General features: G+C 53.9%; 10 protein-coding genes across 10 annotated transcripts; 6 read left to right on the forward strand and 4 right to left on the reverse strand.

Annotated features, from left to right (window-relative positions):
- The first annotated feature begins 2,061 nt into the window (after positions 1-2,061).
- SODALDRAFT_195420 (hypothetical protein) lies at positions 2,062-3,805 on the forward strand. The gene is made up of 2 exons (XM_028607164.1): positions 2,062-2,381; positions 2,453-3,805. The coding sequence occupies exons 1-2, from the start codon at positions 2,273-2,275 to the stop codon at positions 3,634-3,636; spliced, it is 1,293 nt and encodes a 430-aa protein (XP_028465190.1). The 5' UTR covers positions 2,062-2,272; the 3' UTR covers positions 3,637-3,805.
- Positions 3,806-4,456, forward strand: SODALDRAFT_195409 (hypothetical protein). Its single transcript, XM_028607163.1, has one exon. The coding sequence runs from the start codon at positions 3,975-3,977 to the stop codon at positions 4,338-4,340; it is 366 nt and encodes a 121-aa protein (XP_028465191.1). The 5' UTR covers positions 3,806-3,974; the 3' UTR covers positions 4,341-4,456.
- SODALDRAFT_195425 (hypothetical protein) lies at positions 4,456-6,354 on the reverse strand. Its single transcript, XM_028607165.1, has 2 exons — positions 5,863-6,354; positions 4,456-5,804 (listed from the first exon to the last, which is right to left on the reverse strand). The coding sequence occupies exons 1-2, from the start codon at positions 5,995-5,997 to the stop codon at positions 4,572-4,574; spliced, it is 1,368 nt and encodes a 455-aa protein (XP_028465192.1). The 5' UTR covers positions 5,998-6,354; the 3' UTR covers positions 4,456-4,571.
- Positions 6,355-6,980: 626 nt separating this feature from the next.
- SODALDRAFT_340692 (hypothetical protein) lies at positions 6,981-8,186 on the forward strand (the record flags this gene model as incomplete). Its single annotated transcript, XM_028612974.1, has 2 exons — positions 6,981-7,059; positions 7,147-8,186. 2 exons carry the CDS (start codon positions 6,981-6,983, stop codon positions 8,184-8,186), a joined length of 1,119 nt encoding a protein of 372 aa, XP_028465193.1.
- Positions 8,187-9,115: 929 nt separating this feature from the next.
- SODALDRAFT_334478 (hypothetical protein) lies at positions 9,116-11,131 on the forward strand. Its single transcript, XM_028612224.1, has 4 exons — positions 9,116-9,439; positions 9,579-9,851; positions 10,019-10,198; positions 10,392-11,131. The coding sequence occupies exons 1-4, from the start codon at positions 9,288-9,290 to the stop codon at positions 10,678-10,680; spliced, it is 894 nt and encodes a 297-aa protein (XP_028465194.1). The 5' UTR covers positions 9,116-9,287; the 3' UTR covers positions 10,681-11,131.
- Positions 11,132-11,512: 381 nt separating this feature from the next.
- SODALDRAFT_279688 (cora-domain-containing protein) lies at positions 11,513-14,359 on the reverse strand (the record flags this gene model as incomplete). The annotated part of the gene is made up of 4 exons (XM_028608184.1): positions 11,513-11,786; positions 11,925-13,623; positions 13,730-13,953; positions 14,052-14,359. The coding sequence occupies 4 exons, from the start codon at positions 14,357-14,359 to the stop codon at positions 11,513-11,515; spliced, it is 2,505 nt and encodes an 834-aa protein (XP_028465195.1).
- A 781-nt stretch (positions 14,360-15,140) lies between these two features.
- SODALDRAFT_334482 (integrin beta-1-binding protein) lies at positions 15,141-16,973 on the reverse strand. Its single transcript, XM_028612225.1, has 3 exons — positions 16,757-16,973; positions 16,044-16,590; positions 15,141-15,839 (listed from the first exon to the last, which is right to left on the reverse strand). The coding sequence occupies exons 1-3, from the start codon at positions 16,860-16,862 to the stop codon at positions 15,512-15,514; spliced, it is 981 nt and encodes a 326-aa protein (XP_028465196.1). The 5' UTR covers positions 16,863-16,973; the 3' UTR covers positions 15,141-15,511.
- Positions 16,974-17,246: 273 nt separating this feature from the next.
- Positions 17,247-17,965, forward strand: SODALDRAFT_334483 (glutaredoxin domain-containing protein). Its single transcript, XM_028612226.1, has 2 exons — positions 17,247-17,604; positions 17,674-17,965. Exons 1-2 carry the CDS (start codon positions 17,410-17,412, stop codon positions 17,803-17,805), a joined length of 327 nt encoding a protein of 108 aa, XP_028465197.1. The 5' UTR covers positions 17,247-17,409; the 3' UTR covers positions 17,806-17,965.
- A 326-nt stretch (positions 17,966-18,291) lies between these two features.
- On the reverse strand, positions 18,292-19,452 carry SODALDRAFT_195545 (DNA-directed RNA polymerase II subunit RPB7). Its single transcript, XM_028607166.1, has 4 exons — positions 18,987-19,452; positions 18,836-18,916; positions 18,541-18,710; positions 18,292-18,477 (listed from the first exon to the last, which is right to left on the reverse strand). The coding sequence occupies exons 1-4, from the start codon at positions 19,233-19,235 to the stop codon at positions 18,462-18,464; spliced, it is 516 nt and encodes a 171-aa protein (XP_028465198.1). The 5' UTR covers positions 19,236-19,452; the 3' UTR covers positions 18,292-18,461.
- A 1,473-nt stretch (positions 19,453-20,925) lies between these two features.
- On the forward strand, positions 20,926-21,533 carry SODALDRAFT_280226 (DUF962 domain-containing protein; the record flags this gene model as incomplete). Its single annotated transcript, XM_028608223.1, has 2 exons — positions 20,926-21,009; positions 21,066-21,533. Coding segments are annotated over 2 exons (552 nt in total), but the record flags the coding sequence as incomplete, so codon positions are not given.
- Positions 21,534-21,544: the final 11 nt, after the last annotated feature.

Here is a 21,544-nt window from a genome sequence, read left to right on the forward strand (position 1 = left end):
CGGCTTGGATCGCTGAGAGGTTTTTGGCACGAAGCTCTCTTGAGTCCTCTCGCGAGGCTCTCGAGGCGGACAAAACTTCGCGATCACATCTTCTGTGGGCTTTGTGGGCTTTCTGTGGGGCTCTGAGGGATACGCATGACGGCTCCGGCTGTCGATGAAGCTTATTCCCGTGAGCTATTGTCGCGCCTATGGATCCGCCTCGTTTTCTTAACCAGGCTGTTAGACTACTCCCCGGCGAACGTCTTCCATGCATGACTGCAGTAAGTATGCCATCACCCTGCTCGTTCCCAACATAGACCGTCGGAAGCTTGTCACTCTTGCTCAGGTAGGTAGTCACTGGAAACGGCGTTTCGGAAAGAAAAGTGTATTCGCAGAATAGCCCGGATTTCGGGGCTAATATGGACGGCCTAACCGTTGCTTTAACTTAAGTCTTTGCATGTTATTTTCTAACTTCAGAGTATGAATGAATACGCGTGTGACGGGTTGCTGAACTGGACTAGGGAGGACCTGGTCCAGGAAGATAAAGATACTAACCAAACCACAGCACGGTAGTCCACTATATAGTCTTGATCAGAATGGAATAGCTTCTTGATACGATTTTCCTATTTTCAATCCTATCACACATGCACGCTGTGTCATGTGTCGTATCCGTGACTATTATTTACTCTTGACCAACATTTCTGGGCAGTCGAGTGTTGACTCAAACTGGGAGAAGTCTGCTCTTAAGAACATGTTTCGATACCGTTGTGTTAGACAGGGTGTTCTCCCAAGGGACGAGGAACTGTTGGCGCCAAAGCAAGAGCAAAGACGACGCTAAATGGACTGCCTTCGAATAAGGGGCGATTAGAGCCCTTCTGCATATGGGTACTTTGACAGCATCAAGTTGGAACCTGCCTTGACTGGTTCGTGTCTAGTTAGTCGATTACGGTTGGTGGAGTTCTTCCGATGTCAAATGCAAGAGGTACATATCAGTAGTGATGTCTGTCTGGTCGGGTTTGCTCAGCGCAAGCGCAAGAGCGGGGTGGACTATGTCTCAAAGTGACGGGGTCGCCAGCCACCCAGGTCGTGGAAACACTACACTACATAGGTTGATCGAACTGAGGTCCCGGGGGTGCGTTCTACGGCGTACTAGAATCGCCGAGGGCTTGCTCGTTCGCATTGACATTTAGACATTTCGAAACAACGCGGTGTGGGTAGAATCGAGCTTCCTAGAGTTGGCAAGACGTTCGAGGAGTGTATGACGCTAGCAGTCTAATACGATCCTTTGTTCGAGTTGGATTTTATTAAGCAGCAAATCCATGACTGCTCGAAGAAGAAAACGTCAAGAAGCCATATAAAAAAATACACACACACACACACACACACACACTTAAATCGTTGACGACGCTTATCGCTTGTCTCGTCTTCCCCCTGTGATATTACCTAGACGGTACGTGTACTTCGTACTTCGCAGCGATAGGGACCACCTGACAGTTAGAGGCGGTCTGGTCAGATGGGAAGGCTTGGCCTTGTGCCAGGCTGTGAGTGGTCGATACGGCGGACCTGGTGTTATCGAAAAATCATGTGAGACTGTGCATTAGTCCAACTCATCTACACTGTACTCCATACTTATCCCAACCTGATGACATCGTAATTCAGACTGGACATCACTGTACTCCGCATTTAAGAGACCGTGTCAGTACGGAGTACCCCACTATTCTTTCTTAAGTCCGGAATTTGGGGGGCCGGTCCGCCATCCCCACCCTCAACATCAGTTAGCCGTCGCGTGGGCGCAAGATGATGCCAACAAGCATCTTGATGGTGCTGGCGGCCTAGTCCCCGTATTCAGTACGTGTACAATAAAGGAATAGGGCGTCTCAACATTCTCACCGATACTTTGTCCCATTTACGTAGCCACATGAAAGAAAACGGCTCTTTTGTTTGTCTCTAGTTCCTTTTCTTTCGTTTTCTTTTTCCCTGGGTTCGGTTCACGACGCTTCTGCCTCGTATTTGTTTCCCTTGTCTCCATCTACCTAACTACCTAAGGTACCTATCGCCTTCCATTATCTGTCCGTGTGTTCTGAGTTAGGAGCCCAGTACCAAGTACCTTCAGAGCACCGCCAACGCGGGGTTTAACTTCCTCTTCTTGGTCCTGGAGGCAGGCAACTTCTCCTATCCCTTCACTTGCCCAACGCTGTCGCTGTCGCTCTATCCCTCCATCCCTACTACGTACCCCAGGAGGCAGTCAACGTTCCTTCTATCATCCTATCGTTTTCACAAAGTGTTGGACATTATGGAACAACAACCGAGGCTTGAGCAGCCCGTTCGGGCCCACCAAAGCAATACGGCAAGGTCGACTCGGTCCCCAACATCTACAACAAGTTCTCCGCAGAGGAATGATGGTAGGTTTCTTGATTCTTTCTCTTTGTGTCTTGGGATCTTATAGCGATACTAATTAATACATTTCTTTCAGAGTCGTGGGTTGAAGTGTCCTCTCAGCCCTCCTCTTCCTCCCTCTCCTCTCTGGGGGACGATATCGTCACTACTGGCCTCCGAGTTGGCAGCTCCACTACTCGGCGTCGGCGTCCCCACCAACAACTCCCTGGTCCACCCGCCACCCCTTCCTTTCATGCCAACCAGACTGTCGTCCAAGGTGGCACCAGTAGTCAAGAAGAATACGATGAAACCGAAAGCGAGGACGATACACTGTTGACGAGCTCGACAGAGAACGGCCCGGTGCAACGCCGTCAGTCGTTCCACCGCCCAACCCGAATCGAACGGGATGATTCGGATGACGAGATTGCAACGGCTCTAGGTCGCGCTACGGGCGATCCTGTTTTCAGGCCCCAGCCGAACGCCTTCTCACACCCAGGCGGCCGTACTCAGCGGAGCTACTCAACGACCTCAGCCGTCCCATCCCACCCCCACAGCCGAGTGCGCCCTTCGCTGGGGCAAAGGTCAAACCCCCGCCCGCACCGCGGCGTGCCTAACTTCATGTCGCCATCCTACCAGGCCGACAACGACGAAGCCCTTCGCTCCTCGCTCACCACTCTCCTTTCATGTGCCGCGGCCGCTCGGGGCCTTCCCAAGCACAATCACGATCAAGAGGAACGCGCTCCCGCCGCCCCGGCCGGTGTCGGACCTAGCACGCAGCCTGTCGAGCTCCGACTGGTTCCTGAAGATAAGCTCGGGGAGCCCTCCGCCCGGGCTCCGCCCACGGCTCGACAGCCTCGATTGAAGACCCCGGCGGAGACCACGTCCCCGAGGACCGCGTCCTCGCCAAGTAACGCTTCCGCTGCCGCTGTCGCTGCCGCTGACCGACACAAGAGGGGAGCTTCGCCCCAGTCCCGCTCCTCTCGCGTCGCCAAGAAGAAGAAGGTGGTTGCAGTCGAGGACTCGACGGGGGGTCTTCTCAGCCCGACGCTCCTGACGTGGGTCATGAGCGCCGGCGTGCTGGTTATCGTGTCCGTCGTCGGCTTCGGCGCTGGCTACGTTATCGGTCGGGAAGTAGGTCGTCATGAGACCCTTGCGGCTGGTGCGAGCGCCAACGCTTCCACTATTGCGGCCGCCGACTCGTCGTGCGGCAGGGAGGTTGTCCGGTCGTCGGGAGGCCTGCGGCGCCTTCGGTGGGGTGCAAGCGTCGTGGCATCGGCCTAACCCCCATCCCCCCCCCCCCCCCCCCCCCCCCAACAAACCAAAACGAACCTTGCGCAACCGAAATTAATACCACATTTGCTGGGGACTCGGTCACAGCATATGAATTCACGCGATGATGGGAGGCACCTGTCTACGAAGCCGCAATATAGATGGATCCTTGATACCATTGCTTAGGGCTCGGCCAGGGATATTCTACGACACAGGATGGGTTGGCGTTAAACATATCCAACGGTCACGATCGCCAAGGCTTTGGGAGAAATTCCCCATTTTTTTTTTCCTCTTTTGGTTCCTTCCCTTTGTAACTGAGGTTCAGGCGTTTGGTATAATGGTGGTGGGCGATGAGGCGGCTTGGAATTCGGGGACAATGGAGCACTTTTACCTTCCTTCTCTGGCGAGACTCAAGCCAACAGCAGACATCTCACTTCTCGCCCTTTGGGCTACCTGGAAAAGGATATATTCATAAACGCTGTACGCACTTGACATGCCTCGCTCCTGGTCTTAATTTGGGGGCCGGAGGCGGCTGGGTTTGTCCCTCGACCGTTTGTTCCTGTCTCTGCTGGGACGGTACCAGATGTTATAATGGAGATACGGTAGTCAGTAACTCAGGTGCGCGAAATGAACATAGCATAGCTTTATTGGAAGTTACAAGTCGCCATGCAACGTCAATTTTTTTTTTCTTTCTCTTTTTCGGTGCCGAATTATAGCTGCGCCATGTCCATGTTCCCAATATTGACGCCCTGACGACACTCCCCGTAAGAACCTCTCGTAGAAAACGTACGAATGCTGCCGCTAGCCTCGTGGTCCAGTGGTATATGGCCCGGAGAACGAATTCCATCATGCGTATTCCATGGGCATGTGTATTCTCGATCCCCGTCAGTGACTGGATGTAGGCCAGCAAGCATATTCTTTCAACTAGTTCTTGCGTCACAAGCTCTTCACAACGCACTCAGATCAAGCGGCACACTGCTGCCTCTACCGGCGCGGTAGCGCTTCGTGCCGCCCACAAAGTCGCGCGGCTTAGGAAGCATGGACTCGTCCTGGAACTTCCACCGCGGATCGTGAACCACAAAACGACCACCGACGCTGTGCGTGCCGAGAGAGGTGGCGGAACCGTTGGGAGGCGGACTCGGGGTCGTCGGGCCGCTCGAGTTGAGGGTGAAAGCGCTTGGGTCGAGCATGTTTGCGCGCAGAGTGGAGCCGGCGCGGCTGCGAGAGGGCGGTGCTGGCGGGGGGGAAGGAGCCGCATTCGGGGGAGGAGACGGTGCCAAAACCGGCGGCGGTGGAGGTGGTGGCGGCGGCGCAGCGGTCGGCAAAGGATTATGGCTCGCGGCGCGGAAGGCAACTTGTGCTGCGAGATGCGCTGGGCCGTTGGAAGGGGGTGGCGGCGGAGGGGGCGCCGGTGCCGGTGACCGTGAAGGAGGGGGCACTGCGGAGGCCGCATGAGGAGGTGGCGGTGGTCGTGGAGCTGAAGAGGGGGGAGGAGGTGGTGGTGGCGCTGGTGGTGCTGGAGAGGAAGATGGAGGCGGTGGTGCTGGAGGCGCAGGAGCGGCGGTGGGCGGAGGAGGGGGGGCTGGTGCACCCGGAAGCGGAGGCGGGTTGTTGGCTAGAGATGAGGGCTTGCGTGATGTGGGTAAAGGAGGCGGCTTCTTCCCGATAGGGGGAGGAGGCCCCTTCTTCACAGCCGGCGTCGATGAGACGGCTGCCATTCCTGGTCTTCCTGGAATGGCGGGTGCTGCCCCGGGAGGGGGCCTGGGTGCTGATGCGGTCGGGAGTTTCGGTGCGGAAAAGGACCTGCCCCCCGATCCCGCTTCCGTGAGATAAGAAGCATCAGCCGACGCACCTGTATCAATACCACCGCGGCTTTTCTTCAACTTCGGCATTCCCCCGGCAAAGAGTCCGCCAAGCTGGGGCGCCGAATCCATCCCCGATGTTGGGCCATCTCTTCCACTCTGGTCGCTGTTGCTCCTAGCTCTATTTCCGAGGACCGGAGGTGCGAGGCCGCCGGGAGGTTTGGGCATGCCTCCTAAGCCGGGAATCGGTGGGGCACCTCCGATGGGTGGACCGGCTGCGTCGCCTCCTGCTCCCTTGCCTACGATAGGCGCCGAACGATCGTTGGTAACGGCCTTCTTCAGGGCCCGGCCCTTGCTGATGTCTTGGAGAAGGGCGCCCTATAAAAGTTATGAGTATTGAAAACGTCTAGGGCCGGCTCAGAGGATCATCACGTACTCGACCGGCACCTCCCGCTGGCCTCGCGGGCAAGTTCCCAGGCGGGGCACCCGGTGGGGGAGGAGGCGGAGGCGGAGGTGGAGGTCCGCCCATGGCGGGCATGGGGGGAGGTGGAGGTGGTGGAGGAGGAGGCATTCTGAAATGATTCTTTGGTCTATATTTGTTGTTGACTCTCGGGCCCGAACTGGGCGGTTGCCCCCAAGACCAAGGAAGCCTACTGATGGGAGGCCGGGAGCCTGAGAGCGGTGGACGAAGACGTGATGGATAGTAGCTGGCCTTGATTATCTGTAGGCCAGGAACGGAAGACTTTTATAAAGGACGACAGGCACTGTTTTCGAGTGTCAGATCCAGAGGAAATGGTGGGGGAAAAAAGTGTTTCGAACGGTGACATGTATCGGGAGTGAGGTAGTAAATTTGGTGTCGAGGATACAAATGCTGCGTCGTCATCGTGCTGTTGGTTGTCGCCCAATGTAAGGGTAGGGACGTCGAGGGGAGCGACAGCCACGCCACATAAGGTATTGTGCGGCACAGCCACTGTGTACAAACACCTCTTAGTCATGTGATCATATGGAGCCCTCGGTGGAGAATTTAACATAAGATATGGATGTACACGTGTACTAGGTACCGAGTTCAATTGTGGGGCTTCAAATACCTTATGCAGGCAGGGACCGCTTTCCTACCTAATAATACGTACGGGGCGTTATGTTCGATGGCGACCAAGAGCCTCAACTTTTTTCTGTCGTCCAGTGATTGAGACCATCGTCTTCACATCCATTTTTCTCCCCCTCCTCGCTCTTCCGACGCGCCCACTCCTTTGGGGCTAGGGGTTACTTTTCGACTTACCCAATTGACTGAAAGTGTTTCTGGTCCGACACGTACGAAGACTTCTCAGCGTCCCCCAATGCCTATAAACTGGATTTCGACCCCCCTTTGCGCAGACCTCTTCAATATCCGGTCCGCAGCGTGATACTCCACCGTTCTTATAAACATAGGAGGAAGCGAGCATGTCCGGAATAGCACGCAAGATGATATCACGACCATCGCTCAGCCGTGTGGCGCCGCCGTCGTCGCTCTCACTTTGCCAGCGTTGTGCCTCGGCACCCTCTCGACGACTACACATGTCGACGGCACCGACCGCATACCCCTCGAACAAGATTCCACAGCATCCGTGGAAGTTCTTTGGAGCCATTGCCACTAGTCAAAAGCCACGGCGAGAACACCGCGGCATCATTGGGCACGGGAAGAGGTGGCTCAGTTCCGATGCTCCTCAGGCGCCGTCGGCAGCCCTCGAGCCCGATCTGCGGAAACTCTGCGAGCTGGTGCGAAAGAGCCGGGGGCGGTTTCTCTCAACCGATGGGATCCCCACCCCGCAGCTCATTCTTGCTGCGCTTCGTACTTGCCAAGGTGCTGCGAATGCTATACATCCCTACCTCGCACAAATACCGCCCCGGTCACCCATGACCGCTTCCACCGCCTCGAACCTCCTCTCCCTCGACTTGGACCCCGCGGCATCGGGGACCGCAAAAACAACAGCAAGCGCAAACGCCCCGGCGCTCGTCAGGGATGCGATTGAGTGCGTTTCTACCTCCGCATACGCCATTGTGGCACATCCTCCGGTGTTCATCACGCCCGAGGTGTTGGATCTCTACGTGACTATCCAAGCTAGGCTTGGCAGGCCTGAGACATTGCCTGACGTATTGGAGCTCTTTGCATCCAAGCCCAAGCCGCGAGTCGTCGACGGCGCCATCAGTTACGAACCTCAGAACCCCAAGCGGGCCGACAGGGCAATCCAGGCGAGCACGGCCGAAGCGGCTCTGAATTGTGCCATCGAGGCGAGGGACCTGGATGCGGCCCTGGGTGTCATCGAAGCATGCTACACTACAGAGGCGTTTGTCCGCCAGAAGCTCTTGAAGAAGGCGTTTCTTCCCGTCAGCGTCTTTGGCGCTGCCCCTTTCGCTGCTTATGGCCTGGCGGCGACGCTCTCGACGTTTCAAAACACGATTGAGCCCGCTACGGCCACCAAATACGCGTTTGCCGGTGTCATGGCCTATGTAGGATTTACCGCGACCATCGGCATGGTGGCCGCCATTACCGCGAACGACCAGATGAAGCGGGTCACCTGGGCCCCCGGCACTCCACTGCACACCAGGTGGCTCAGGGAAGAAGAGCGAGTAGCCCTGGACGACGTCGCCTGCGCGTGGGGGTTCAAGGAGAAGTGGCGACACGGAGAAGAGGCGGGCCCCGAGTGGGATGGGCTGCGGGAGTATCTTGGACTCAAGGGGATGATTCTCGACAGGGTTGAGTTTATGGAAGGTATGAGTTGAAGGTCCGATCGGCAGACGAATCTCCCATCCTTGCAGAGATCTATCGATCGTGCTGCAAGGACATGCTCAAATCCAAGGTGCTCAGTTGGAATTACAACGCTGTATTATGCGACCGACCGCCACGCTTTATCAACCTGCCACGCGACCTCTCCTATTCCTTTCCATTCCTTTCCATCGGCCAACCAGCCAAGGGTTTGGTCTGAGACATGTGGTATCTGAGATGTGTTGGCGTCGGAGGCTTTATCAGAGCTTTATCGAGAGAACTCGTCACCTTTGTTTTGTCGGCCACCAAAAATGTTTCAACGTCATCTCAGAAACCCACCAGGGCCCCTGTAACCTCAAATTGGCCATGGCATTTGACAAGATAACGGTATCCGCAACCACAACCACCGTGCATCCCTGTCGGCATTGGGCGCCAACCAGTTGTGGATCCTGGTCTGTGTCTTCCAAACTGGACTGTGCTTCTTCTCTCTTTGCTCTGACAAACACACCTACCTACCTTACCCGTCCATCATCTTCGGATATTATATACCTCCCCTCCATTATTTGTACCCTACTTGGCTATTGGGCTGTCCCGATAGTTCTCCAATCTGGCGGGGTCTGCATCAGCTCTTCCGTTAGGTGGGTTGGCTAGCTTCACTTGGCTACGGTGAAGTGACACTCTAGCTAGGATGTCCACGAAGATATTCATCCTACTTTTGATAGAATGTACGACGTACGTAAGTAACCGGGGATGACATCCGTCATGCGGGCGAGAGTGACATGGGATCTCCTTGTCTGTCTGACCAAGCTTCTTGACCCACAACATTGTACATTATGCTTTACACACAGACATTGACAGCAACATAGTCAGATTTTCTTGGTATTGCAGTTTGACACAAACTCCTCCAAGCATGGGTTGAGTGTATAAAGAACAAGACATCCCTCTTCCCGTCTCTCCTAGTTAGAATGGTCTCCAGGACCATTACCAGACCTTCGTTTTCCTCGTGTTCGCTCTTTTTGTTTTCCTTTCTTTTCTGCTTTCTTTTCGCTCCATTCTCTCCTTCACAGCGTATTGGAAAGAAAGTTACTCTTGTTTTTGTAAATCGACAAGTCCGTATTATGGACACTTTCGTACCCGTCGACCCTCCTCGGTGTGCTCACTATGCCAAGTTTGCCTCTCACCTTTGGAGGTGGCAGTTTGATCTGATATATTGGACACTCTTCGGGTTCAATTTGTTTATATTGTTCAGTGCTGCCTATGCGTATACCAAGTAAGGGCTGCCCTCTCATCCTCCTCCCCCCCTTTTTTCCCCCTTGTTTCGCTTTTCTTCTTTCGAGTGCCTAAATCTCATCTGAATCACTAGAGTTGAGAGCATGTTGCTGATAGAGGCCCCTATCATCATTGTCCAGGTGTCTGGAAAAACTCGACAGCTACCCTCGAGACTGCCCCCAGAGAAAGCGGACGACTGTTCGCTGCATCATTTTCGCCTCAGGCTGCGTAGTCCTATCCCTCACCACAGTCATCATGGAGGTCTTCGCCCTATTGGCGCTCCAGTTCTGTGACGGCGAGGACTTGATGTCACTGTATTGGTCAACGTGGACGATGATGCAAGTCGGCTCCTTGATCGCGGTCTGTGGCATTATCCTGGCGCTGCTTCATAATCTGAGAGATCGAAAACATCCGTATGTGCCTCACCCTTCCTTCGTCTCTCTCTCTCTCTCTTCTCTATTCCCATCCCGCCCCCCCGGCTCATTGGGATCCTTGAGGAACAAGCAATAATGAAGGAACGAGAAAAGAAGCAAACGGCAAAGAAATCAATCTTCAGCTGACGCCGCCTCAATTGATCTAGACCATGGGCCCTTGCTCTTGGTACCCCAGTCCTCGTGGCAGCAGGCCTCTTTAGCTTCCTGCAGTCCTGCGCGTCCAAGAGGCTGAAACAATTCGACGAATGGAAACGCATTGCGAAGAAGCAACGACAACGAGGGAGAGACGGGGTGCTCGAAGAGGGTACAGTTCCTATGAGTCAGGTGTAAGTACCTCGCCTCGTACTCCGTTCTTTTGGTTACGCACAGACCGGGACGTGATCCGGCGCGCCGGGTTCGACCTACCTAAGCCCACACCTGCGAAGTACTTCGTACACCGCTCCGTCCCGCTTGGGCTTCACCGAGGTTGCCAATTTCCCCTAAAATGACAATCAAGGCTAATTTAGGACCAATCAACAGCAACACCATTGCCGTTGACAGAGACGACGACGACAAGGACGACGATGACAAGGACGACAACGGCGCCCAGGAGGGTGGCGCCCTGCGAGCCGAAATTATCGGTCTCACCCTGGACGGCGGCCCCATCATCCATTTTAATGAGGCTCTGCCAAGCCGGCTGCCCAACCACGCCCGGATCATTGGGCGCTGCGACGGCGGGAAGCCCATTGTCATATGCAAAAAGGACGGATTTCAGTTTGTTTACCGGACTGGGGGGGCCGCATCGCACTCCAACGACAAGCCTGGTTGAAAGACGAATCAAAAATATGCTAAGAAGTGCTCAGCCTCGAGTCTTCTGTTATCGAAGCGGACAGGCTCCCCAGGGTGCGCCAGGTTGATGGAAGAGGATCCCAACAAACTGACATTAATACGAGGTGCGGACGGACAGACGGACGGACAGACGGACGGACGGACGGACTACAAACATCCGAGCCGCTGGGGGTGGAAACAGAGGGAGAAGAAATGCAAATTCCAAGAAGGAGACGTCATCGCAAGGGCAACTTTGAAGTTTTCACTTCTTCACTCGGTTCTCCCTTGAGCCTCCTCCACCTCCAGTTAAAGAGTCGAGTCCCTTTCCAAGAGCGGCATATGAATCTGGGCCCAACTAAGCAAGCTGTCCGTCCGTACAAACCCTGAAACTCCCGTGTACATATATAGCGTCATGCATTAATATAGACTTGGACATTCCATGAACGGTTGCACAGAAGAAAAGAGCTCAGCTGTTAATGACTCATCGCCTCTCCGTAGGAATCGACTATGACTGGAACTTTGCTGCTCGTACATCTCGCGGAGAGACAAGCCAGACATCCTGACGTCGCCCACAGACAAACCAACCACCGGAAGCCAGCCAGTAGACAAGAAAAGGAAGGGAAAAAAAAATCTCAAGGTTGATCCGACGACAACCAAGGTACCTAGTGAAAAACAGACTCCACGCTACCAAATTGACGTCAGATATTCTAAAACGCCTCAGCCCAAAAGAAGGATCGGCATTAAGCCAAAAAGGACTGGACCAGGTGGGAACCGCTTTGGGAATCCTTGGAAAATATCCAAGAAGCATCGTGAAAAGGGGGAACAAGGAGAGTCTACACAATCTTGTACACACTCTTGGCGATCAAGTAGCACGTCAGGCCAAAAAGTAGCAGCCCGGCGGTGAGACACCAAAACCAGGTGAGCGTTTCGTATTCTTGGCCGGGAACGTAAACGTTCATGCCCCATAGACCGGTGATGATGTTCATCGGCAGGACGATAGTGCCGAGGACGGTAAGTTTACCGAGGACATCGGCTGTTTGCTCGGATCGCTCGTTCATGCGGATATTGATCTGAGCCAGGTAGTTTGCGTGAGAGCGAGCCAAAATCCTGAAAAGAAACGACCGTCAGTCACATTAGCAATACTTCCTGGAGCAGCCGGCAGGGCAGGGGATGAAGGAGCGGCGGCCTAAGAAAAGGAAAAGGAAAAGAAAAGGAAAGAAAAAAGAAGAAAAAAGAAGAACTCACTTCTCGTAGTGACTCAGGTTGGAGGTCATAGTCACAATGTGGTCTTGAATGTCTCCAAGGTACAGACCAATATCCGACCGAGGGGTGACCTCCCAGCGCTCGTTGCAGCGCTTGGCGAACCCCTTAATGACGTCCGCCTTGTTCCCTAGCAGCCGGTAGAGACTCATGACGCGCTTGCGGCAGTCGCCCACGCGCCGCAACATGTCGCCGCCCGATTCTCCCGTCACTCCATCCTCGACCCGCTTCTCGCTGTACGGTAGGCCATCTTTGATCCGCTCGTCACTTGAGGTGTGGAGTTGGAGGATGGCGTCATCAATGTCGTCTACCTCATCCTCTATATTTTGGATTAGGGGCCCAAACACGTCCGTGATGTCGTCGATGATGGCGTACGAGATCCAGTCCGAGTTGACGATGACAAAGTCCTTGAGCTGCCGAATGCGGCGGCGGACGTTGGCAGGGTGAGGCGTCATGGAAAAGTGGAAGCTCAAGACGCCCTCGCGGAAGACGATCACATACATGTTGACCGGCTCCAGGTAGTCCTCGCTGTTCGGGTTCTGATTGAAAGATCGGTAGTTGACAAAGTAGTAGTGCCGGAAGAGCTCCACCTTCTCGCGCGCCTCCTGAACCATGATATCCTCTGCAGACAGAGGGTGAATACCAAAAGCCTTGGAGAGCACTTTCATTTCGGCTTCCGTGGGGCACAGCACATCCAGCCACCAGACCGGCCGGTCGCCGTATCTGGGAGCCTTTCTCTTCGGCTCTCCCGTTGGGGACGTCCTGCGTGATGGCGACTTGGCTCCCGCTGGCGTCGGCGCGCCTGATGCCCCTAGAGAACTCCGCTTCGAGTCCCTTGGATAGCTAGGCTGCGCTTCATGAGGCCCCGAGCTGTCTGTGGTCTGCGTATTTGCCGTAGAGCCCTGGCGCGTCGACATGGCTGATGCTTCCCCACGACTCGTTCCACCCATCGATGGCTGATGCATAGTTGACCCCTCGGGAGACGGCTCCTCGTCACCGCTATCTTCCTCGCTGCTAGTATCCGAAAGAACGCGGGGTTCCGGTACGAACAATTCTTGGAAGCTTCCGCCGGCCTGAACAAGTTCGGAGATGGTCTGGCTGTGAACCGTGCTCTGAAACTCCTCGTTGAAGTAGGTGAACCGGTAAGGGACATCTTCTTCTGTCCGCATCCAACCGCGGTGGACATTCCGCAGTCGCCCATTGACAAGCTGCGGCTCGGTGATTCGCTTGACCTTCCGCCCCTCGTTCCGACCTTGCTCCATACGGCTCCACTCGTCGAGGATCGACAAGTCGGGCCAGACGCCGCGTCGACGTCTTGGCCGACGCCGGGCAGTCTCGACAAGGGGTTCGTCAGTCAGTTCCGGTTCCTCTGTCGGGAAACAGACATCCGCCTCGGCCTCCAGGGCGATTGTCTTGCGGCGAGAGAGTGCAGGAGACGAGGCCGTCATATGAGCGTCGGTGCCGGAAAGGACACCATCGGAATGGTAGCCCTCATGTGTCAAGTCGCCTAGTTGCGATTCCAAATCGTCCCGAATCATGACATCGCCCAAGGTGAAATCTAAGCCATTGGAGGCGTCCATCCGAGGCGACCCTGGAACTGAGGGAGGGTAATTGACATCAAGACCCAATGTTCGCGTCGCCGTGGACTTGCTAGATGGTCGTCGGCTTGCACGAGGTTTGCCACCTGCGATGTTGATATTGAAGGTCAGCTTCTATCATTCGCTGTATCGGGTTTCCCAGTCTCAAAAAGGGAAGGCCAATAAGAAGCCCATATGTGTTTAATTGCGTACCTATGCGCATGTCGGCTTTCAACGAACTTGACATCGGCGCCGTAGCAGTCCGGTTGGGTGATCGGGAAAGCAATGGGGCATATTCATCCAATGCCTCTGCAGCCTCTCCATCGCTATTATCGTCATGATCTTGAGCAACTCGGGACCGACTTGAGAGTTGAGGCTGAAAGGAGTTGGGCAGGGCTGCAGTGGAAGCCCTTCGGGGTCGAAGGGGTTGCTGGTCTCTGCAAACGACTATCCGTCAGCGCCTTTTGATCCAAAAGGAAACCTCTGCCAGGCCAGTCGCTCCGTGGACTACTTTTTTCTTCTTTTCCAGTCTTACCTGTGATCCAGCAGTTCTTCACTGTCCATACTTGTGCTGCTAGCATTCGTCCCCTGAAGGTAGAAGTCAGGGCGCGGAGACTCTGTGTCACCCGTGGGCTCTTCATCCTGCGACTCCTCTGGCAACACAGCAAAGGACTTCCTGCGGCTCCGCTTCTTCTTGCGTCCAGGGCGCTTCTTTTTGTTATGGGGTTCTTGCTGATCGGCAGTCGATACGGAGGGCGTGGGAGCAGATGTCGTCGACTGGATATGAGGTCGTGGAGGCACAGCCTGCGCCTCATCTGGCTTGAAGGAGTTCCTGCCCGACATTCTTGGGATTTACAAGTGGCGCGGGTGAACCTTTGCCTCGCGAGTTTGACATTCAATCTCACGGGATATGAACAGACAAACAAAGTGAGTATGAGTCTTCTGAAAGGGATCCGAGGTTACACGTAATAAGGATGTTTAGGCAGTGTTGACGTTGGCCGTTTCCGAGTCTCCAGTGTCGAGCAAGACCCCACCCCACGCAAGATGACCTAAACATCCCGGTCGGTGCAACGAGTGGTCAGTGCTTCACATAGCCAGGAGACAATGCCAGTTATTATTAGGTAGTGGATATTCCGTGTATTAAAACCCTAGGTAGGTAGGTACTGTACTTATAAATGGCATCTACCATCTAGGTACCTTTTAGGTACCTGCCTTATTTAGTTACAGTGTACTTTGTACACCATGTTCGCTTCCACACCTCACCGGGAGAACAAGGCACCTCCTATCTCGGTACCTATGTAGGTAGGTAAAAAGGATTTAACTTGAGAGCGTCATTCTTTCAGTGGGATACCCTACCTGGTATTGCTTCTTCCCCGTTACCTCTCCTCTAGCCAAATAGATAATTATAAGCACTCCTAGGCATATTTACCATTCGATCTTCCCTGTCATTCTAATATCAAAACGTTTGCCAGGTGGACTTTAATTTAGTGCTATCTGCCACTATCCGTCAGCAAGCTTCAGGTGAGATCTCGGTAATCGATCCGCAGGGATAGGTGTATGACGATCTCCCACGCCTTCCCTCTTGAGCATCCACTCGTTTAGTATGAATACAGGCGGTATATGTCCCAGATATTGTTCTGATTTCTTTTTTGACATTCATTTTGTACAGTGATTTACTATGTGTGTTATCCTCTTAGTCTTTCTAAGGTATGTAGTTGGTGAGACATATCGAAGACGCAACCCAAGTGTCTCAGACGTTCATTTTCCCTCCCCGTCGATGTCTCTCGACACCAACTTCTTCTATCATAACCCCTTATCCACACTTATACATCATGTCTTCTATCCTTGATCTGCTTTCTCATGCCATCATCTCATCATCAAACACCAGCATCATCCACAATGAACTTCCCTGTGGTCATCACCCTCGCCTGGAGTGACCACATTTCCAAACGCCCGCCCTTTTCCCAAGCATGCTAACCCCGGTTTTGTATTTCCCTAAGCTGCCAATCGGCCAGGCTTACCGACTTGGAGGATTTCGCCCGTCAGGCGGTCATCGCTTCGCAGCACCGGCCATGAGGCCCCGTCGGCCTTTGCCAATGTCACTTCGAGTTTGGTTCCGAGCACCTTGAACGTCGACTTGTCTGGGTCGATTTCTGCGAACAGAGGCACCTCGGCGCGGTACCGCTTCGGCGTCGGGGTATCGGAAGTGAGCAGATCAAGCGAGAGTGTTCGTGGGTGGAAGTCCACTTTAGCCTTGTCCTTGATGATCTTTTTAAGGAAGAAAGACGTGATGACCGTCGATGCGGTTTGGTAAAAGTCGGTCCTGCAGCGCGCTCTTGTCAGTTGGCTATTCCCGTAGTTCCCTGGTCGCTGATGCTTTGCATCGTTGGTGCATGCTAGTCTCAGGGAGTGGTAAATGTAGGAAGACACCAAGATGCATGGGTAAGCACCGGTTGTGCCATGATAAGGAACAGGCAAATGAAAGGAGACGACGAGGGCATCAGCTAATGCCATTATCCGTACGTACCTGACTGTCCCAAGGAGCTCTTCGCCTCCCTCGACAGTATTCCCCTCCGCCCCCGGCCCCCCTTTCTTCTTGCCGCTCCCCACGAACAAGTGCCGATCCTTCGTTTTGCATCCCTCAATCTTCATGAACTGGTCAAATTCTAGGACCCGTCGCTTGCAGCAGCTGTACCCCTTGCTCCCCTCGTGGAAGATGGGAGTGCCCGGGTGGTGTACGCACTTCTCACCCTCCCGACTGCCACCGGAGTACTTCGCTCCGCACGCCTTGCGCCGACAGGTCGCGCCGACGGGGATCTGGAGAGCCTGATCGTCCGACTCTGATTCCGGGGGTGGAGGAGGCGGGGATGGTGCCGCTTGTGCCGGGGAGATAGGTTTGCGAGTTGGTTGGACCGAGGCGGCCGCGAGTTTCTCAACGAGCGCGGAATCGGCCTGGGGCTCTTTCTGCTCGATCTTGGGCGGGTGGTCGGTTGTGGAATGTTTTCCTTCTGTACATGGCGGGATGGCCATGAACTCTTCGAACGTCAAGTAGCGGGGCTTGCAGCATTTCCAGCCTAAGTATGGGCACCGTGATTAGCGCATTGAACCGATAACCTCAAGAGCGAAGCCCCCGCATCGTGGCACGTGGTGGTGGCAGAGGCTATTGAGACGTTGGTGTGATAGTTGGATACACGGAGCCAAGCTACCAGCCGCGTGGCGTAAATTTTGTTACTCTCTTACCTTTCTGCCCCTCGTGGAAGACGGGCGGTCCAGGGTGGTAGAGGCAGACCTCGTCTGGATCAGTGAAGAGCTTGCCACAGCCCTGATGGACACACTTTTGAGCCATAATGGAGCGGTGACTCGAGTTCTCTTGACTTTGTGGTTTGGACTAGAATAGGAATGAAGGTATCAATTTGATACGGACTAGAGGGTGCAATCTGGAGGGGGGGAAGCGAGCGGACCTCGAAATATCTACCGGTCGGTGTGACAGATGGCGGGGCATGGAGCTACCATCGGCAAAGTACCTTTCTTCTCCGCGATTCCAGAATCCAAGGGAGCTACAGATAACCCTGTGCACAGGTCGCGTCATGTCACAGAAAACAGGTCTGCTTCGGAGAATAAAACATGGCGCCATCTACTTCTAGGGATTTCGCAAGGGTACCTCGAATTTAATATAGGTAAGGTAAATTTGAACGCTCAAATATGCTCGATAATGAAGTACAGGCCGAAACGAGACCGTGAAGAAAAGCCTGCTCGCTCGAAGGCAATTGGGATTGGGATAGGGAGAGATCAATATTGATAATACTATCACCCTGTTTTGGCAACAGTGCTATTCCGCCGCCCTCTCTTTTTCTTTCTTTCTTGGTAAAACGGAACATCCGGACAGACCGAACATGCGTCCAACGACACGTCTATGGCACTCCTGCCGCATCACCCTTTTCACCCGCGACAACTGCGGTCTATGCGTCCGCGCCAAGTCAGCCCTTTCCCACGTCTGGGACCGCCGCCCATTTGAGTACTGCGAAGTCAACATCAGCAGCCCGGACGCCAAACCCTGGAAAGATCTCTATGATTTTGACGTGCCCGTCGTATGTATCAGGAACTGAACGGGAGCCCTAGGCACGCCCTCAGGTCATACTAATATGGACACTGAATAGATACATCTCAGCAAGGCCTCCGCTCCAAAGGAAGACCCGCAGCTTGTTACGAAAGCTGTCAAATTGATGCACAGGTTTTCTCCGGAGGAAATACAAGCAAAAATGGACCAGGTTGAGAAGAGCCAAAGTTAGAGCCTGGGCAGCTTTTCTAGTCTAATCGTAATTAATTAACATGCCATCTAGCGGAATGGTTTGAAAAAGGCCATGTATTATCGCCAGCTGACTATCACCAAAGTAGCTGTCGTCACGGATGCCCAAATTGAAAGAAGAAGAAGAAAATCGCTTGACATTGTGATAATCGACCGACTCTTCGCACACGTCCCGTCAGCAAACGGCCAGAGGCCGGGTATCACTGTGTCGAGAATATGATAACTGAGTACCAAGACTAGGTGCAGCTGAATGTTCTCTTCCGCATCTGGCTGCAAGCGCGGAAATAGGTAGTAATACATCACAATCCTCTCCCGCGAGACAGTCTAGTTGCGCATGGCTTTCGTGGGCGGCCGGTTTATAGGCCACTCGCAAGCGGTGGACGTCCGATCCTGCCGTCTTAACAGACATTGTCTTACCCTCTCGGTCTATAAGGGTTGGTAGCAACACTTGTTGCCACCCCTCGGGGCACCAGACCCCGGTAACCTTTCCGCTGAAGCCAACGCCGCGGCGGGCTCGCGACCATTGGTCTATACACGAGACCCTTCAGAGATCCATCTTCTCTCTGCTCGAGGGTGGATAGGTGATAAGGATTGCCCTCGTTTAACCAGCGACCAAAGGCAGCAAATGTGCCCCGGAAATTAGTCCTGGAGGCAGCTTCGAGGAAAGAAATTTTGTAAGTGAGGAGTAAAGCCTTTCGAGTCGAATGTAGCCACTTACCCGAGATAGTCCTCTTTAATGCTGCCGATGGCCCACATCTCACTAACCTCGGACCGCGTGCCAATCACCTTCACTCGGACGTGGGTGCCGGGTTCGATCACTGTGTCTTCATTATCCGTGAATTGAGGCGGGGTAGCATTTGGATCCCACTTTATGTCGGAAGGAATCAGCTGAAGAGGAGTGTCATGTTAGCCCTGAGAGAACTCTGGGAGCGCTGCATTTCACATAGCCCCTTTGGCGCCTCGCCTCGCCGCGCCTCGCCTCGCCTCGCCACCTCATGCCGGTGGGGACCTACATGTGCAGACACGAAAAGGCGCAGGGGTCCAGCCTGGGCAAAGAAGCCCTGATGGTTGACAGAGTAGACGACGGCATCAACCTAGGGAGTGGGGCGTCATGTCAGAGCACAACTCCTGACCTGAGGCTAGGGCATAGAAAAAGGGCAGTACCGTCTCGCCCTTGAAGGGCCGCCAAACCACAGCTCGATAGCCAACGTTGAACTCGGCAAGGCCGCTGCCCGGTAGGATCTTTCCCTCGGAGATCTCAAAGGTGTCCATGATAGAGATCACGTAGTAACTCCCGGCAAAGGTACCCTCGACGTCCTTGAGGAGCTTGCTCGTCACAAGCTCATGCATATTACGACCAAAATAGGAAGGGTGCAGGGTGACCCTGCGCTCCATATTCTTGAGAAAAAACATGATGGCCGCTCGGAGGGACGTTGCTTGATTGCTCGGTTCGGTGGTGGATTGGCCGGACTAGGCGGCGGCCGGGCGGGCAGCCTCTTCGGGGTCGCCCTCGCGTTCGCGTACGGATATTGTAAGAGAAAAAGATAGCAATGCCTGCAAGAAAATGTCTGGTTTCCTCTGCGAAGTGATTTGCGTCTCCGCGCAACACCCGAGGAGTCAAGTACTCGATGATTGTGATCGTGTCTTAATTTGCGCCTGCTTCGGAGGGTATGATAAAGACTTTTCTTGCCAGATATTCCGCGTATGTTCGAAGCAGAGAACGTGTAAGGGCTGAGAAATGTGGCGTTTTTCGATGGAAAATAAAAGAATTAAAAGCGATATCGCGTGCTGGCAAGGAGTCAGATTCGTCGGTGTATCGACACCAAGATCGGGCGTGATGGGCGTGATTACGGTGAATGAATGCGAAAAGGCCCAGGCGCCTGAAGATAGGGAAAGAAAACAGAAGAAAAATGAGAGACGGAAAGAGCAATGCCAGTCTCCAATCTAACCTCCTTCAATGTAGCTGCCGATATGCGCCGCGTGGTGTGACAGGCGGTCTGCTCTGGCGTGTTGAAATCCCAAGCTACAAGGAAGTTCCGACAGAAGGGTAAAAAGTTGTTGCTTTGCAGGAAGCCCGCGACGAGGCTGACGAATTATTCGTATTGGGACCTACTCGACTCGTCTGGGGAAATCTTGCTAGGCTATCTGGAAGCAGCCAGCCACAAGTTACCTAACGTGGTCTGTGCATGTCGTACGCCATCCCTATCCGGGTATAGGTTTGTGTGCATCTGCATCCGTACCCGGTACGTACCGTAGTGGCTTCCAATTTTTGATCCTTGAAACTCGGTGAACTCACGAAGTGGATGCATTCACTCGCTGCAATGTCTTCGGTTTGTGCATATCACAAGCTTTCTCACGGCCCGTCGAGGGTAATTTTAGAAGTTACGTTACCGTGGTCTTATATTTTTCAACATAATCTACAGGCCGTCTCCTTCTCCTATACCTCGTAATCGCCCATTCGATCCCCAGGCTGATCAAGAGAAGGACCGGTGTCCCAAGTTCGCATTCCTAGCTGTCGAATTCTGGCCGATGTTCTAGCCGTTCCCCCTTAACTTTTTCCAGGCCCTTCGCCTGCTTTCCTTCTCCCAACATCTCTTCCTTCCGAGGTTTTTCCCATTAGATCAAATCCCCCTACAACACCGCCACCACCATAATAATTACCAGTTCACCAGTTCACGACCACTGTTACCATATGGAGAGCGCCTACGTCTTTTCTTGGACCGTCCGGACATCTTGACAAGATATCTATGTCCCTCGACGCCGCAACGGGGTGTCTTTGACTCGACCGATTTCGCGACCAGTTTTGCCGCCCTATCACTGGCTGGAACCATTGTTTCTGCTCACCTCGTCGTCTTGGCTCACCCCCTGTCTTCTTCTTACCTTGAGCCGTCACAGATTGGCTTGAGGCACCGTTGCATGGTTTGCGATCCATTACAGCCATCATGTCTCTCGACCTGGAAAAGCACTTGACCTTTGTGAGTTCTAAAGACTCCACACCGAGTAATAGATTTGGTTGTTGTCGACTACTTGTCCTGACCTCCATTCACGCATCCCGCCTCTCTTCCTCCCTCCTTTATTAACCAGCACGCCGCTTTTCATATAGTACGGGGCATATCATCATAACCCCGTCAATGTCGTCATGCACATGGCCTGTGTTCCCCTTATCTTGTATTCCGGATTCTGCTTGGTAAGTCAAAATCGTCTAAAAATACGGACACGGACTTGGCTCTAACTAAACCGCAGGCCACCAATTCGGGGACACTAATACCGTTACCCTCCTGGCTCACGGCCCCTTACCTGGATCTCAACTTGGGGACACTGGCTGCTTTGACATGGGGCAGTCTTTACGTTCTCCTTGAGCCCGTGGCCGGCACTCTCCTGGCCGTTATCAACCTGGCCGCTACCGCCTATTGTAATTCTCTGAGGCTTCACAACCCCGAATGGACGAATCAGGTCGCCATCGTAGTCCATGTCGCCTGCTGGATTCTTCAGTTCGTCGGCCACGGTGCGTTCGAAGGTCGAGCCCCCGCCCTCCTCGACAACCTTGTGCAGGCCATCTTCCTTGCCCCATTGTTCGTCTGGCTCGAATTTCTCTTCAAGCTGGGTTACAGGCCAGAACTTCAGGCTCGCGTCAGCAAAGCTGTCGAGAAGGAGATCGCCAAGTTCCGCGCTGCCAAAGACAACGCGGCTAAGAATGACAAGAGCCAATAAATAATCAAGCC

The sequence above is a fragment of the Sodiomyces alkalinus genome (assembly GCF_003711515.1).
Source record: "Sodiomyces alkalinus F11 unplaced genomic scaffold SODALscaffold_7, whole genome shotgun sequence".
Lineage (NCBI taxonomy): Eukaryota > Fungi > Ascomycota > Sordariomycetes > Glomerellales > Plectosphaerellaceae > Sodiomyces > Sodiomyces alkalinus.